The sequence below is a fragment of the Lipotes vexillifer genome, unplaced genomic scaffold (assembly GCF_000442215.2).
Source record: "Lipotes vexillifer unplaced genomic scaffold, Lipotes_vexillifer_v1.1 scaffold179, whole genome shotgun sequence".
Lineage (NCBI taxonomy): Eukaryota > Metazoa > Chordata > Mammalia > Artiodactyla > Lipotidae > Lipotes > Lipotes vexillifer.
This window is the reverse complement of record NW_006796798.1, coordinates 469,199-486,660: the sequence shown is the minus strand read 5'-3', so window position 1 is coordinate 486,660 and position 17,462 is coordinate 469,199. Positions and strand designations below refer to the sequence as shown.

General features: G+C 41.4%; 1 protein-coding gene across 1 annotated transcript in view; it reads left to right on the top strand.

The window, feature by feature from the left end:
* ADGRA3 (adhesion G protein-coupled receptor A3) overlaps positions 1-17,462 on the top strand; it is a 122,997-nt gene that overhangs the window by 105,210 nt on the left and 325 nt on the right. Inside the window, exons 15-19 of the mRNA XM_007468999.1 lie at positions 3,075-3,199; positions 4,289-4,412; positions 12,713-12,858; positions 16,195-16,290; positions 16,431-17,456. Of these exons, the coding sequence (XP_007469061.1) occupies positions 3,075-3,199; positions 4,289-4,412; positions 12,713-12,858; positions 16,195-16,290; positions 16,431-17,456 (1,517 nt within the window). The remainder of the gene's footprint in view (positions 1-3,074; positions 3,200-4,288; positions 4,413-12,712; positions 12,859-16,194; positions 16,291-16,430; positions 17,457-17,462) is intronic.

Below are 17,462 nucleotides of genomic sequence, written 5' to 3'. Positions count from 1 at the left end.
TAGATACTGTATTTTTTAAAGTAGAGGTATAATTGACATACAGCATTGTATTAGTTTCAGGTATACAGTGTAACGATTTGATATTTGTATATATTGCAAAATGATCACCACGGTAAGCCTAGTTAGCATCTATCACCATACAGTTACAATTTTTTTCTCTTGTGATGAAAACTTTTAAGATCTACTCTTTTAGCAACTTTCAAATATGCAATATAGTATTATTAATATAGTCCCCATACTGCACACTGTATTGCCAGGGCTTTATTTTATAACTGGAAATCTGTACCTTTTGACCCCATTCACCAATGTTTTCGTCATAGTATCACAAAGCCTATATTGTTGACCGATACAATTGAAAATCATTTTGATTCGGATTTCTACTTTACCTCTTTTGTTTTAATCTTTAACTTCTCTTAACTTCTTTCCTATCCCGATCTTCGCAGTTATTTTAAATAGTATTCTCTTGTATTTTTGTCATCAAGATAGGAGGTTTTTCTTAACTTGATTTGTTTCCTTTATACTGGGCAGGGGGTCTGCAAACCCTGGCAGACATTTGACCCACAGCCCTGTTCCAGTCAGCTGCCATTTGTCTGTTTGCTTGATGTTCTAAATGCTGGAAAGCTAGGAGTGGTTTTTAATTTTTTAATGCTTATATTTTAAGTGGTTAACAAGTACCTGCATAATAGCCTCAATTTTGCTCTTGACCCGCAAAGCCTAAACCGTTTACTCTCTGGCTCTTCACACCTTTCCAAAGGTCATTTTCTCAGCAGAGGTTCTCTTTCACTTGGGAAGCTCAGTTTGTTGTGACAACAAAAATGCCCTTGCAGAAGCAGTGCTCTGTGTGACCAGTCAATAGTACTTGCTTCTTCCTCTAGTCCTACCTTGGAATTTTAAGAGTCTGGATCCTCTGTGTCAACATCCAGCTTCTTTCTCATACTGTATCACATTTGGCTTTTGAAAAACAACTGATTTCTTTTAAATGTAAATATTGTGTATGACATATTTTGAGAACTGAACTGGCACTTTGATGTTTTATTAGATAACATCCAGCCTCCTGTGTCTTGTTATTCTCTGCAAAGCCTTGTGGAAGACACGCGTACACACCTTCTGCCCCTTCCTCAGATCCTGCCAGATGAGATAAATGTGGTATCTCCATCTCAGTAACTGCCCCAAATCATACAGCTAGTAAGTGGTGATGTATTCTTGAACATTTCCTGGAGGAATGGAAAGCAGGCAGTGCACGGAAAGAGTCTAGAGACCACATTCTGGACCCTGAAAGTTTATCCTCAATTATTTAGTCTGCATGGGAAGAGGAGCTTTTCATAGAAGCGAGGGGAAATGCGTGCACTCCAGCTAGCGTCTAACTGGTTCCAGTTGCCCTAGTAGTTTTTGAATTTCTCCTGTAATATTCTGGACTTTTAGCAGAATGCAAGTACCTTGAAGCTGTGTACCATAGACCGATCCCACGGGCATCTCACAAGGGCAGGTTCAGAATGGTGGCGGTAGGCTTTTGTCTTGTATTTTCCTTTTCGAGTCTTAGTTTATAGACTGTCAGCCCTGGAGGGTTCTGCGTTTAGCTGATGCCCAGTGCTTGGCGTAGCGCCTTGCCATGGTGGGTATCCAGTTAACATTTATCAAATAAAGAGATGAACTGTATGTTCGAGACTCATCACAGTGGGGTCGAGTGCCTGGGCTGGAATGCAGTTTTCTGTGTGGCATCTCCCAGTTTCCCATTAACTCTGATTTTTGTCAGGCTCCGTGGCCTCTGTTCGTAATTTGTTACAGTGAGGGGCTTGTTAAGGTGTTCTAATAGGATCTTTTTGGATCTGTGATTATACACTGTCAGCCTCTTATTCTTCTATGGGAAAATGTGCTGCTTCCTTCCCTACTCCGTTGAGCCCGTCTTCAGTGTCCTTGTCTGTCACCCATTCCCTCCTGTCTTTCATCTAGTTTTTCTAGTTTCCGGAATTGTCTCAAGAACTTCCGGATTGGAGGTGCACCCATTATGAACGCCTTCCCACATCCAGCTGACCTTTTTGCAGCTTTCAGAATCAGTTTAGAAAGAGAGTTTAGTGCTAGGATCTGGTAAATCTACAGCTTTGATCCTGAAACCCTGGTTGTCCGGCCTGGGTGCAGGCATCCTCCCAGCCTGCTTTGGTCCTTTATAAGGAAGGAAGCCTTAAGCTATCCACTGTTTTCATTTTAGGAAGGCACTGTCTGCCTTGGTTTTGGGATCACAACCTTGGTAACCAAGCTCTTTTGGATCTAATCCTCCTTTCCAGCACTTAACCTCTTTGTGCCTCAGTTTTTCAGGCTATGAAATGGGCTAACAATATACCCAGCTCATAGGGTTACTCTGTGTAAGGTGCTGGCACCGTGCCTGGATTATAGTAAATGCTATGTAAGTGATTTGCTATTATTATTTACTGTTAACTGATCTTTGACCTCTTTGCTCCCATCACCGGGCTGCTCTTATGTTCATCAAACATTATTGTGATCTGATTGTGCATCTTAGTGCCCTGTGACTTTCAGCTCTTCAAGGGCAAGAACCACGGTTTACCACTCTGTCCCTGTGCTTTGCACCATGTCTGGTCCATTCATATTTGTTGAACTTGACTGTGGGAGGTTAGATCTATTTAGGCTTTATTGACTTGGAGATACTGCTGCTTTGTGCCTTATCAGCTGATGAATGCACAGAGTGATAAGTGGGTGAAAGGGCATCAAAAAGGATGAAGTCTGTGGTTGCCCTTCTGAATCACTGCTGTTTTCTCTCCATTACCCTCATAGGAGAGTCAGTATTCAGATTTGTAAAGCAGATGATCCATGGTAAGACCAGAGTGTGTATGTGTGAGTGTATGTGTATACACACACTGCATGAGTAGTTAACACATGGGAGTTAGGAGGGCAAAGTAACGTGTGAGGAAAATAGCATGAACCATAGTCCTTGAATAAAATGAAGAGATGTAAGGGCCAGAGTTCTGTTTATCAGTAGGTTTTAGTCACTGAGAAAAGCTCAGTAACTAGATGTCCAGAGAAGTGGTCCTAGAATAATGCTTTCATTTTCCCCACCTCAGGATTTGACGGGATCTGAACTCTATACCCAGGCAGCCAATCTCTTGCACCCTGTGGTCTATACCACGGCTGTCATTCTTCTCTTCTGCCTCTTAGTGGTCATCGTCAGTTACATATACCATCACAGGTAAGAAATAACACTTTGTGAATAGAGGTCTGTGGAGTTTGTTTCACATTTAATTAGGATAAAACTGAGTTTAATACCATGCTATCCTTCCAAAGTAAGGACGACTACTTCAGAATACCTACAGGCCTCTTCACTTCATGCAATTCAAGACATAAATAATTAGTGCCTGTGATGGTAAATTCATTTTCTCCAGCACTCAGTCACTTTGCTGGGTTTGTACCTGGGAAAGAATATGGGAAGTCTGTGTTGGTGGCTGGGGGGTGGGGCACGGGGGGGAGATAAGGCGGAGCCTGGTTACCTGCAGATGTGTCTCCCAGAACCAGACTGTGGTATTATTTCTGTTTTATAAATTCTTGCCTGTTGTGATATTCTTTTTTATGGACAGCATTTAAGAATGTTTGTGGAATTTAAGTGTGGGATATGGTTTTTGTTAATTGGAGGCAAAGCTACAGAAATTTTTATTTTATGGTGAGAAATAATGAGCTGAAAGGGTTTTCTAAGCAGAAATTCACTTTACAAGAGGTTTTGCTAGAATGTATTTTCCTCTTTAAGCTGGACATATGTGACATTGCTTGATATTTAGTTAAGAAACAAGGAGATTTTGATGTAAAAAAGAAAGACTTCAGCATTTCATTATGAAAGGCCAGGAAGAAATGCACTGGGCATTTAGACCATGTTATCCTAGTAAGTCAGGAAAAATAGAGCTTGGCACCTTGCAGAAATCTCTGGGAAGCAAACAAGTAATCCATCTGTCATAAGACATTGTAACTAACAAAAGCCCACATATTTCTTATTATGGAGATTTTGTTTAGCCTTTAGTGGATGTAGTAGTTCCATTTGTCTTGTCTCTTTCACTGTACTGCAAAGTTAAATGTTAAGAAACTGTATTGAGTGATTTCTCAAACCCAGTGTGTGTGTGTGTGTGTGTGTGTGTGTGTGTGTATGTGTGTGTGTGTGTCTGATAGTATGTTTTAATAAAATGTTTAAACATTTACATCTGGCCCTTTATGAGTTGGAAATGTTAACTTGAAGATGTCCAGCTTCAAGTATACTAACCTGGGTCTTATTTTTTCCCTTTTCTTTTAACAGTTTGATTAGAATCAGTCTCAAAGGCTGGCACATGCTTGTGAACTTATGCTTTCATATTTTTCTGACATGTGTGATCTTTGTGGGAGGAGTAACTCAAACTAGAAATGCCAGCGTCTGCCAAGCAGTAAGTCAAAGTAAAAAACTGAAATGAAAAAAAATTGCTACTAGAAATTTCATGTTTCATTAACTATAAAAGGAAAATTGTTTCTTTAAAGCTTTTTTCTTTAGCTAATTAAAGTCAAACTGTATGTCACTTAAACAGTTTACCAGTATACTTCAAATTCTGAATTATCGTTTCACAACTGAATATATGACTTATGGAGCTTGTCTTTTTATCTTGGGGAATTTTGTGCTACTTGTCGTGCCTGTTATAAACATGCCAAACATTTAATTAAAAAAATTTATAAAATCTTGACTGTGATTGAAAGAGAAGTGACATTTTCCGATAGTAGGATTTTAAAAATTATTTTATCTATTTTTTTTTTTTTTTTTTTGCGGTACGCGGGCCTCTCACTGTTGCGGCCTCTCCCGTTGCGGAGCACAGGCTCCGGACGCGCAGGCCCAGCGGCCATGGCTCACGGGCCCAGCCGCTCCGCGGCACGTGGGATCCTCCCGGACCGGGGCACAAACCTGTGTCCCCTGCATCGGAAGGCGGACTCCCAACAACTGCGCCACCAGGGAAGCCCTATTTTATCTATTTTTGAAAATATTAGGAATTAGAAAAAATTTTAACTGTAAGATGTAAAAATGAGAAACTTTTTACATGTGGTACATATAAAGAATTTAAAAATATAGTCAACTCTTAATTTCAAATAAATTATTACATATGTAGCCTTAGTAAACAGTGTTTTTGCAGTGTAAGTATAAAAAATCAAAACTATTTAATATGTGAATAGGAAATATGTAAAATTTTATTTGCATACTGTTTTCTATGTACATGATAGCAAGCAGTGTCACAGAGTATTGAGTTCAGACTACCTAGATTTGGATCTCAGCTCTACTGTTTCCAGTGTTTCTATGGGCAATTTATTTAACTTTTTTTAATTGCAGAAAAGCACATAATGAGATCTACCCTCTTAACAAATTTTTAAGTGTGTAGTACAGTTATTAACTATAAGGAAAATGTTGTACAGCAGATCTTTAGAACTTTTTCATCTTGCATGACTGAAATTATACCCATGGATCAGCAACCTTCAATTTCCCTCTCCCCTCAGCTCCTGGCAGTCACCGTTCTACTTCCTGTCTCTGTGAGCTTGACTATGTAAATACCTCATATAAGTGGAATGATGCAGTATTTTTCCTTCTGTGACTGCCTTATTTCATTTAGCATAATGTCCTCAAGGTTCATCCGTGTTGTAGTATGCGACAGGATTTCCTTCTTTTTTATGGCTGAGTAAATATTCCGTTGTATGTATACATCACATTTTCTTTATCGATAGACATTTAGATTGTTTCCAACTCTTGGATATTGTGAGTAACACTGCAGTGAACATAGGAATACAATTATCTTTCCTAGATCCCGATTTCAATATGTAACATTTTTGTGTCTCAGTTTTCTCACCTGTAAATTGGGAATAATAATCGAGTTGTTGTCAGATGATGTGATTATTTATATTAAAAAAGCTAAAGTAATTTCCAGGTAAATTATTATTTAGGTCTTCTTAAAGAAGACCTAAATAAATGGAAAGATACACTAGGTCCAAGAATAGGAAGAGTTAAAATCAGAAAGGTGGCAGTTCCTCCTAAATTAACCTATAGATAAGAAGAGAATTTTTCATGAAACTCAATAAAATGGTCTTTGAATCTATATGAAAGTAAAGAAGAACCAAAGATAGCTAGGACACTTCTGAAAAATTGTAGAATAGGAAGACTTCTAATGATCCAAACTTTTGAGGCTGTTGTAGTTAAAACTGTAGTGTTTGGTGTGGGGATGGATAAATTGACCAACACAGAAGAGCAAGCTTGGAAGCAGACCCACGCAGAGCTTTGGTATAAGACAGAGGTTACTTGCCTCATCAGTTGGGTAAAGACAGACCAGTGTACAGTTAAGGGAGCTGGAGAAATCCATCTGGAAAAAGATTAAAATGGATCTGTACTTCAAGCCATTTTTAAAAAGTCAACTTTGGGTAGATTAAAAACTTATATAAGTCCAAACCAAAGAGTGAACATTTATATTAGAAAATAGCATAATCCTTGGGATAAGGAGGGATTTCTTAAATATGACTAGAAAGGACATACATTGAACTAAATTAAAAATAAGATCTTTTTGAAAAATTAAGATTCCTAAGGAAAGTGAAAAGACAAGTTTCAAATTAGAAGAAGCTATTCCCAATACATAACCACTGACAGAGCATTAGAATAAAATATATATATATGTTAAAAACTGTAATCAGTGAGAATGCCACACACAGCACTGTAGGAAAAGTGGCAAGAGTGGCAGACAGCAGAGTAAACACAGGGCCAGGGTATGCCTGAAGAGATGTTCCATGGCATTGGTGGTCACGGAGATGCAAATTCAGATAGCTACCATACTATGCGTTTTTCTGTCAGAAAAATTAAGCCTGACAATGCCAAGTATTAAAGAACATGTGGATCCACATGTTTTATTTATACATGGTGGGAATGTAAGCAGATGACTCCAGGAGGCTTTACCTTCTAAAGGTAAGCATTCACACACCCTGGACCCACAGTCCCACTCCTGGGCTCAGAGTGAGGTGACACACGTGGAACAGGCGTGTGCCTGTGAATATTCATAGCAGCACTCTACACAGTAGCAGAAACCTGGAAGCAACCCCAGTGCCGATCACTGAGAGGGTGAATGAATAAATTGTGATATTACACAAGAGTCAAAATTAATGAATTACAACAAGGCATAGCAATGTGAGTCAATCTCAGGAATATAAGTGAAAAATTAAGTCCCGTAAGTGACATTTCCCCTGATATCTTTTTTTTTTAATAGAGGTAAATGTAACTAAAATGAAACGGCACACTTTTAATGAAAATATATAAGTGCAAGGGCTTCCCTGGTGGCGCAGTGGTTGAGAGTCCGCCTGCCGATGCAGGGGACACAGGTTCGTGCCCCGGTCCGGGAAGATCCCACATGCCGCAGAGCGGCTGGGCCCGTGAGCCATGGCCGCTGGGCCTGCGCGTCCGGAGCCTGTGCTCCGCAACGGGAGAGGCCACAACAGTGAGAGGCCCGCGTACTGGCAGAAAAAAACAAACAAACAAACAAAAAAGAAAATACATAAGTGCAACAAAAAACTGTATAAAAAAGGAAAGCAAAGGGATGATAAGCACAGGATACAGGGTGATGATTACCTTGGGTGAAGGGGACCATATGGCTTGATACAGGTTTTTGTCAAGATCTTACTTTTTGTCTTATTGAAAGATTCTTGGACACCTATTATTAGCAATAGCTAATTAAATAACTAAATAAAGGCAGGCTGTGCTTTTGTGCTTGGCCCAGTCATTAGGATGGTCATTAACCTAAGGCTGATGATTAATCCAGTATTGTATTCATGAGATCCAGTTGAAAGTGTGTGTGCGCGCGCGCATGTGCGCACATAAGAATTGAGTGGATTAAATGACTCAGGAGTGCCTGGCATACAGTAAATGCTCAGTTAGACGCTAGCTATTACTACTATTGTTATTGATATAGTTACCTCTTAGCAGTGAAGAATAGTTCCCTGTTTCAGGTCATTACTATACATTTGAAAACAAATTTGGTAGGGAGCCTATGAGAAGTTAGGTAACGGATCTCGGATCAACTTAATACATGTACGAAAAAAAGTGCTTCTCTTTTCTCAGTCTTTCTCCCCTTCTTTACCTGGCCCACGCCCACTTACTTTGTAGGTCTCAGTTTACTGTCACTGTTTCAGAGATGCAGTCCCTCCACCCCCCTCCCCCTCATTATCCTCTGGTGCTTATTAAAATTCCATGGTGCCTACAAAACTTTGTGATTGACTGTCGTTTACCTATTTGTTGTCTCTGGACTCAGAGCTCTACAGGAGCAGGAATTGTATTGATTTGATTCACCAGTGTTTATCCAAGACCCAGTGTAAGACCTGACGCATAGTAGGTGCTCAGCAGATATTGGATAAATGAACAAAAAAGGCCTCTGTTTGCTAATAGTAGAAATCATTCCACCTGGAGTTGTTTTGAGCATGAACAATTAGGAGTGTATTCAGCACACAATGGTAGTAATAGTCTCAATTCTATCTAAAAAATATTCATTGATTTCTTGGAACAGACAAATTTATTTCACTAAGGAAATGAACAGAAAGAGGCCATAGTAAAGATGACTGCCTTTCATCATCCTGAATGGTATTTTATACCATTTCTAGAATGAAAAGGACAGGAATTGCACCGAGTTATTAGAGTCTCAGTAACAAATGTCTGTTAGTTAAGGATTTACCCAGAAAAGCTAGGGTGGGGGATGGACAGGTTTTATATGTTGTTTTCTTCTGTTCTTTTTTTTCTTTATAACAATGTTCTTTCCTTCCTCTATGAAAGACATAACATCATTCTTGTTATTTCTGGCCCAGACATGACTTACTTCACTTTGTTATTCTAATACTTAATTCAGTTAGTAGCCAGCTGTGTCTGCCAGAACAGCCCATATGACTAGTTACTTAACCTTAGCAGGGGCTTCATGTTTCTTGGGCTCTTCTTCCGTCTCTAAAACTGAACCCTAAAGTGTCCACCTTTCACAGGCAGTTTTTGTATGTGCACATGATTGGTGTAGATTTGGCTTTTCTCCCTTTTAGAGCTCACGTATTTTATGAACAGTGTGGACAGGTTCTAATACAGGTTCCTCCCCGAAGTGATTGGTTGAGGTTGTTAAATGCCCCACCAGCCAGGTACTTCCCACTCTGGTTCTTCTGTCATCCGTTCTGGGTGGTGCCGTGGGCACATTCTACAGCCTTGAACTCTCTTTTTGTAAGAGGAGCCAAAGGAGAACAGAGAAGCTGAGTGATAGAGTAGAAGGGGATGTTGACTCAAGGTGGGAAAGGATCTGGGTTCTGGGTCGTGCCGTGCTGCTGAATAACTGCTTGAGCGTTAATTTTCCAGTCCTTGGTTTCCTTAGCTATGCAGTGAAAGGATTTGGCTGGATCTTATTTAAGTTACCTTGTTGCTCTACCACTTCATGATTTAATCTACTAAATACCGTGCCAGCTGACCTTCTCAGGTGTTCTCTGATGTCTTTTATCCAGAGGACCGCTGCAGTGGCATGTGAGATGCATTGGGAAAGATTCAACCCGTGGATATTAAGAGCTTTCTACTTGCCAACTACTGCAAGTTTATCATCTTAAATTTCATATTAACCCTAGGAAGTATTTCTTACAGATTTTATTAGTACAGAAATTGAGTCTTAGAGAATTGAAAAAACTTGCCCCAAGTCACTAGGGCCTTTGGGTGGCAGAGGCCTGATTCAAATGACAGTCTCTTTGACTCTGTGTGTCCTGTCCCCCACCCCACCCCAATAACTGTGCTTGCCTGTTTAGAGAGGACCCGCAGAGTAGAGGGGTCTGCTATGAGTTGCAGCCCTGCCACTGACCATGTGACCTCTGGTGGATGATTTAACTTTTTTCAGCCTCAGTCTCCTTGTCTGTAACACTAAATGAATGGGGATGCTAAGAGGATAAAATAGAAGCATGTACAAAATTGTCTGATACATTTTGGGATACATAGCAGGCATTCAAAAGTGGAAGCTCTTAATTTTTATATATATTCATATCTGAGTATTAAAGATCATTTTTGCACACTTGCTGTGCATGCTGCACTATTGTAGTTTTTTTGGTCGTTAAAAATCCAATTGTTACAATGTCTGGTCTCTGGTATGTGAGCAGTTTATGGTTAGGTAATGTGTATATAAAGTGCGACTGTTTAGGATAAGTATTTTGTATCCATTTTTCAACTTTGGATATTGACGTCCCTGAGGTAAGGTGACTTTCTTAAGTTCTAATCTGTTGCATTTAATGAATTGTTTACATGTCCTAATGAGTTAGATTATTTTTTTCCAAACTGTTTACAAATTTCCCACATTTATTTCTTGTTTATTTGGAAGAAATTGTGACAGTGAGGTTATATTTCAAGTATAGCCCAAGCGTCTGATGGAGAATAAAATAGGAAGCACCTCCCTCCTTTCAAAAGACAGGAATACCCTCACTGCTAGTTCTCAGTGCCTACTACTTTATTCTGGTTCTTGTGGAATATTTGGTGATTTGCTTATGTGACTGTTAGCAGGTGACATCAGACTCCTGAAATTCCACTATTGGTATAATTGTTTAGAATTATTAGAAGACTTCAGTATCTTTCAGGTGTGCAAACTTCTCTGCATATTTTGAAATGCCATAAGAAACACTTCAAAATCTAAAGGTTGAGTTTTACCTCTTAGATCTAAAACAAGAAAATTCTCCATCTTGCACCTCCTATGTTGAAAGTATTTTTAACTTCTGTTTTTAAACTTATTTACAGCCATGTCTCATTCTTTTGACCTCTGTGTCAGAGAAAACTAGCAACAGTAGTGTATACCATTTTGAGTCAATATCAGTGATTTGTTTTGAATGTTTGGTTTCTATGCACCAAATCCAAATATACTATTTTTATTTACAGTATTTCGTGTGACTCCAGGTAGCTCAAAGGGTTATTTTATGCTATTTGTTCCACTTACATCTGTAAATTTTGCTTTTATAGTGCAGTCAGTAAAACTAACGAGAACCAAGGAGCCACTTTTCTTCTTAATAAGAAGATACTCTGACCGCTCTGGTTTGGCCGGGCTGGATCCACCCTCCTAGCCCTTCCAGTCATTAAGAGGACAATGACCGCCCTAGTACTTTGCCCTGCAAAATAATACCTGAGCTTTTATGTCACCACGTTTAACTGCAGATTGGTTCTCATTAAAATGAGCCTTAGGCAGCAGTCTAAATGCTTCTATTACTGACCTAGGTTTGATAATGTCGATCAATTTGATTTTCTTGAAATTGGAGAGCCATCCTTTAAAAACAAATTTTGTTTTTCCCTTGGAGCTTTTCATTAATAGGATTTTACCTGTAATCATTATATAAGAAGAAAGAATCAAAAAGATAGTAAGTAGTTAGATAAGAAAGCTGACCTGTGTCCTTTCTGCTCCAATGACCCATGTATTTATTTTTCTTAAAACAGATTTTAAACCTTTCTTAGCCCCATACATATCTTCATCTAGAATTCTGTCTTTAACTGGTGTTGCTTCAAACACAGGTTACATGATAAACATGCCCCCATCACCCCTCTGGGAAGAAACTTGGTGTCATCATTTACGTATATTTCAGTTATCCATCATTTATCAAGCACTTGGGTATGTGTCAGGTCTTGTGCCCATTCAGTCCCTACAAAAACCCCTAGAGATGGTTATTGATAATCCTTCCACTGTTCAAATGAGGAACATTGGGCTTCCCTGGTGGTGCAGTGGTTGAGAGTCCGCCTGCCAATGCAGGGGACACGGGTTCGTGCCCCGGTCCGGGAAGATCCCACATGCCGCGGAGCGGCTAGGCCCGTGAGCCATGGCCACTGAGCCTGTGCGTCCGGAGCCTATGCTCCGCAACGGGAGAGGCCACAACAGTGAGAGGCCCACGTACCGCCAAAAAAGAAAAATGAGGGACATTAATTTCGGAAAGGTTGACATTATTTTCTTAAAACCATACTCCTAATAAGTAATAATAAAAATATTGCTGTATTTTTAATTGCTTATCAGGGACCAGGCGATGTGCTAAATGCTTTATATAGACTGTCTTTTTCAAAGCCTCATGGTAGTTTTATATTATTCTCAGTTTACAGATGAGGAAAACAGTGCTTGAAATGTTATGCAAGCTTGCTAAGGTGTCACAAGGGGTTGATTCTTGTTTTAAAACCAGGCAAACTTGTTGATTTCAGAGCTCACTCACTTAAAATAATCAATCTGTTATATTGCTCACTTACCATTTTGATATATAAAAGCTCTGAATTAGAACTACTCAGGTCTCTGTGTGCTGTGACTTCCACCCTCTAGTTACCCTTGACTTCTATATTCCTCCTTAAAATGGGCTTTAGGAACTCAACTCTAATTTATAACATAGCATCTGCGAGTAACATGTCTTTGGCTTATTGTTGTCCAGGAGCGAATTCCGTGATATATTTAGAGTCATCTTGTGTATAAGTTGTAGTCTGTGGGCCTCCTAGGTCCAGCTGTTGATTTGATCCTCTATTATACGTCTGTTAGAGTGCTTTCTTTATCAGCAGGCAAAGGAATTGATCATTAGAATACACCTTCATACTGTTTTTGAGTCAGATTTTCAAAAGTAACTTACCAATCTTTTTGATAAAGTTTACTGGCAGCTACTGTACTTTATGATTGTAAAGGGGAATTTTGTTTGTTTTAGTTCATGTGTTCTTCAATCTTCTTTCTAGGTTGGAATAATTCTTCATTATTCCACCCTTGCTACAGTTCTCTGGGTGGGAGTGACAGCTCGAAATATCTACAAACAAGTCACTAGAAAAGCTAAAAGATGCCAGGATCCTGATGAGCTGCCACCTCCACCAAGACCAATGCTCAGGTATCTAATATCTTTGTGTACTGTTTTATGTTAAATGTCCATTACATCTTAAATTTAATGAAGCATGGTCATAACAAAAAATTGCTCAGTGAGTTTTGGAAAGTAAAAAAAATGGACTTGTAAGCAGCCTTGCAACTGGGAGTGCTTTGTGAAGTTATGTATTCTCTCTATGCCTTTCTATCTCATACAAAGTGGGAATGATTCTCCTTCAAGGAGTTGTTGTGAGGAATAAGTGACTTACTTTGTAAAGCACTTAAGATGGTACTGGCCACAGAGTAAGCTCTGTGAAAATATTAGCTGTTTTTATTTCCTTGAGGTCATGTGATAGATTTTAACCTAGTCAAGTACATATCCATGTGGTTATTCTCTACAAAAGACAAAACAGTTTTGGGGTCATGCTGTTTCTACCATTACAATCTGAATCAGTTGTCAATGGATTCTTGTGCTGGATGAGTAGAAGTCAGTCCATCAGTGTCTCTGAGTGTGTTGAATGCTGGATGTGTACCTTGCCCTGGGCCAGGGACTGAAGGAAAACCTCCTGCCCTTGAGGGGTTTACAGTCTGAGGAGACAGTCTGAAAGAAGAACCGGCTGCAGCTGTGTAAGAGCTGGAGTGGAGATGTGTTATTTGAAAGTATCAACAAAGGAGCCATTAATTCTGCGGGGGATGGTAGGCTATTAGGAGTTGCTTGACCACCGGCACAAAGGATGGAGGTTGTACTCCAGATACAGGATCCCGTGGCGAGCTGAGCAAATTTGAGAAGTGCAGTTTGGCTGTGGCAGGAACCTAGGGTGTACAGTGTACAGTAGTAGGATTCAGAGTGAAAACTGAGTTTCAGGCCTTGCGGCGGGGGCAGGTTAAAATGTGGGCTATACATTGGAATGCTGGAGGGTAGGGGGCATATATAAATAATTCCACTGAGGTCATTCGGGGGTCCCCGTGAGGACTGCAGCTAGAACAGTGGCATGGAGATTAGAGAGGATACGTGTTCAGACACTTGAGGCAGTTTCTCTAGGATTGATGGCCAGCTGGATTTGAGGGTGTGTGCCAGGATTCGAAGGTGGCTGCAGAGTGTTTACTTCAGTTCGCTAAGGCCCCTCTGCAGATGGTGCGTCCATCAACTGAGAAAATCATAGAGGAAAAGCAGATGCGGGGACTCTGAGAGGGTAAGCACAGGGGAGGTGGGCTCACCAGTACTCTGTCATGGAAAGTTTACATTTTGGGAGTCTGGTGCTCAGCAGAGAAATCGAGCTACGTGTACTCTGGACAGGACAGATGTTTTCACGTGTATTCGTTGAAGCAGTGATAACGAGCAACCTCTCCTAGAGAAAAGTTAGTTAAGAATGATCCCTGGGCCATATAAATGGGCCATAGCAGATAAAGGGAAGAATTGAAAGAGAACATTGAAGATTCGGGAGAGAGCAGTTCCATGGGTGGGAAGGGGCAGCAGGAGTGCTGGGCCACGGTCAGATTGCAGGATGTGATTTGACATCCCTGTCAGTGGTATTAAAGGAACTGAGGGATGGCGTTTGGCTAAGAGATAGGAATCCTACCTATCCTCATGCAGCTTTCTGTTAGGTTTCCTTTCTGTTAGGTGATTAAAAACAAAAAGGCAGGGCTTCCCTGGTGGCGCAGTGGTTGAGAGTCCGCCTGCCGATGCAGGGGACACAGGTTCGTGCCCCGGTCTGGGAAGATCCCACATGCCGCGGAGCGGCTAGGCCCGTGAGCCATGGCCGCTGAGCCTGCGCGTCCAGAGCCTGTGCTCCGCAACGGGAGAGGCCACAACAGCGAGAGGCCCGCGTACCGCAAAAAAACAAAAAGGCAGCTTGGGCTGCAAAGCCTGTGCAGTCCCTAGTGACCTGCAGGTACCCCCTTTGCTTTAGACACTGCAGGCTCACCCTTTAGGATGCTCTCCTTCCCCCATGTCCCTGAGCTTAAAGAAACCCCAGCATCACGGCTACCTGGAGGGTGGATGTGGGGCTTGCCTTGAGTCTGCTGGCCTCAGAGAGGGCGGTTTCAGTAGCATGGTAGGTGGAAGCGGCCTCATCTCACAATAAGGTGACAAAGGTGAGGCACTTGATGGTGCTGTTGTTTCCAGGGGTTTGTCACCAAAGGGAGCAAGAAAGAAGGTGGTGGTTGAAGGAAAGTTTTAGAAGATAGGGAAAACGTGAATAGACTTATAGCCTAGAAGGAATATGCAGTGGAGAAGACGATTTAAAGCTGCAAAATAAGGGTTATTTGGTAACAGGCAGTCCCAGAGTCGGGTGGGGAAGGAGTGGCAGAGAGGAATGTGGAGCCCGAGATAAATTTGGGTGAACTGATGCCTTCTTTTCCGGTAAGAAGCAGCTGTGAATTAGTATAGCAGGAAGAAGGGCAAGGTCACGGACGTTGGCCTGCCTCTAATCTGTGAAATTAGAAGACAGGGTTATAGTTTTATAGGGTAATTAGCTGTCTTCTTCAGCAATGATATCGTATTGAAGGATTTTAGTACCTGTGAGCATGACTAAGAAAAAAATGTACGGAAAATGTGTTACGAATATCGCCTTTATCCAGCCAATTAGCATTTGGACTGTGTCTTTGGACCTGGCAAATGCAGAATTAAGATTGGCTGTACCCAGGGGTAGCTAGCCGGGGCAGGACCTTCCCCTCTTCTCTTCTCAGAGAACTCAAAGAAGCTGTACCTCCCTGCACAAAGTTGTTCTTCATAGCCAGCCATGAGCCATAGCCTCATTTCTTCCTGCACCTGCTAGTCTGTGGGAAAGGGGTCAGGAAGGGCCTGAGTGCTGCAGGACGTTGCTGGGATCCAGGTATCTTTCTTGTCCCAATCTCAGCTGACTGAAGATAAGCATACACAGCAGTAGAACATCCTGGAATATGCAGGTTTAGCCGGACATTAATAAATAAATAACGTCATTATATATTTAGTCTGACCTGTGGTGCAGTAAGATCTTAAAGTCCATTATGTAGTGGACTAACTTCCTGCTTCATCAGCTGAATCTAAAAGAAGCCCCATTCCCCCAAAAGGAAAAAGTATAAACTGAAGCCCTGCCTGTAGTAGCTTACTGTTACTTTGCCTGTCCACAGGGTGGCAGAAGCTGATCAGCTTTCCTTAACTCAGAAACCTTATACGCTTTTTTTAAAAAAGAAATCCAAAATAAATAAAAACTTTAAAAAATGTTACTGTTAACAAAGCAGGCTTTAAATGTTAACCTTCAATGCATTATTGGAATAGTAATCAATCTTTAAGGAATAACTTCTGCAGTACTGAGATACTGTGATGTATCCACCTTAATAAATTGGATTGATGTGCTGTTATTTCCTTCACTGCCATTTCTAGGTTTTACCTGATCGGTGGCGGTATACCCGTTATAGTTTGTGGCATAACAGCGGCAGCAAACATCAAGAATTACGGTAGTCGGCCAAATGCGCCCTAGTGAGTATTTAGCGTTCTCTGCGTACCTGAGTCGATTGTTTCTCTTCTAACTGTTTCCTAAGCACTAAAGTTTACTGCAGTTTCTTAAACGGTTTGTTGACATATGTAGCATCTGAACTGTTCACCATTTTCTTTCCTAGCTGCTGGATGGCATGGGAACCCTCCTTGGGAGCCTTCTACGGGCCTGCCAGCTTCATCACTTTTGTAAACTGTATGTACTTTCTAAGCATATTTATTCAGTTGAAAAGACATCCTGAGCGCAAATACGAGCTGAAGGAACCCAGTGAGGAGCAGCAGAGGCTGGCAGCCAATGAAAATGGCGAAGTAAATCATCAGGATTCCCTGTCTCTCTCCCTCATCTCGACATCAGCCCTGGAAAATGAGCATACTTTCCATTCTCAACTTTTGGGAGCCAGCCTTACCTTGCTCTTATATGTCGCTTTGTGGATGTTTGGGGCCTTGGCTGTTTCTTTGTATTACCCTTTAGACTTGGTTTTTAGCTTCTTTTTTGGAGCCACGTGTTTGAGCCTCAGTGCATTCATCATGGTTCACCATTGTGTCAACAGGGAGGACGTCCGGCTCGCATGGATCATGACTTGCTGCCCGGGCCGGAGCGCGTACTCGGTCCAGGTCAACGTGCAGCCCCCCAGCTCCAGTGGGCCGAGCGGGGAGGCCCCCAAGTGCAGCAACAGCAGCACAGAATCTTCATGCACAAACAAGAGTGCATCGAGCTTCAAAAACTCCTCCCAGGGCTGCAAATTAACAAACTTGCAGGCTGCTGCAGCTCAGTGCCATACCAACTCTCTACCTTTGAACGCCACACCTCAGCTTGACAATAGTCTGACGGAGCATTCGATGGACAATGATATTAAAATGCATGTGGCGCCTTTAGAAGTTCCATTTCGAACAAACGTACACCCAAGCCGCCATCATAAAAACAGAAGTAAAGGGCACCGGGCCAGCAGACTCACAGTCCTAAGAGAATATGCCTATGACGTCCCCACGAGCGTGGAAGGCAGCGTGCAGAATGGCTTGTCGAAAAGCCGGCCGGGCAGTAATGAAGGACACTCTCGGAGTCGAAGGGCTTACTTAGCCTACAGAGAGAGACAGTACAACCCGCCTCAACAAGATAGCAGTGATGCTTGTAGCACACTTCCCAAAAGCAGCAGGAA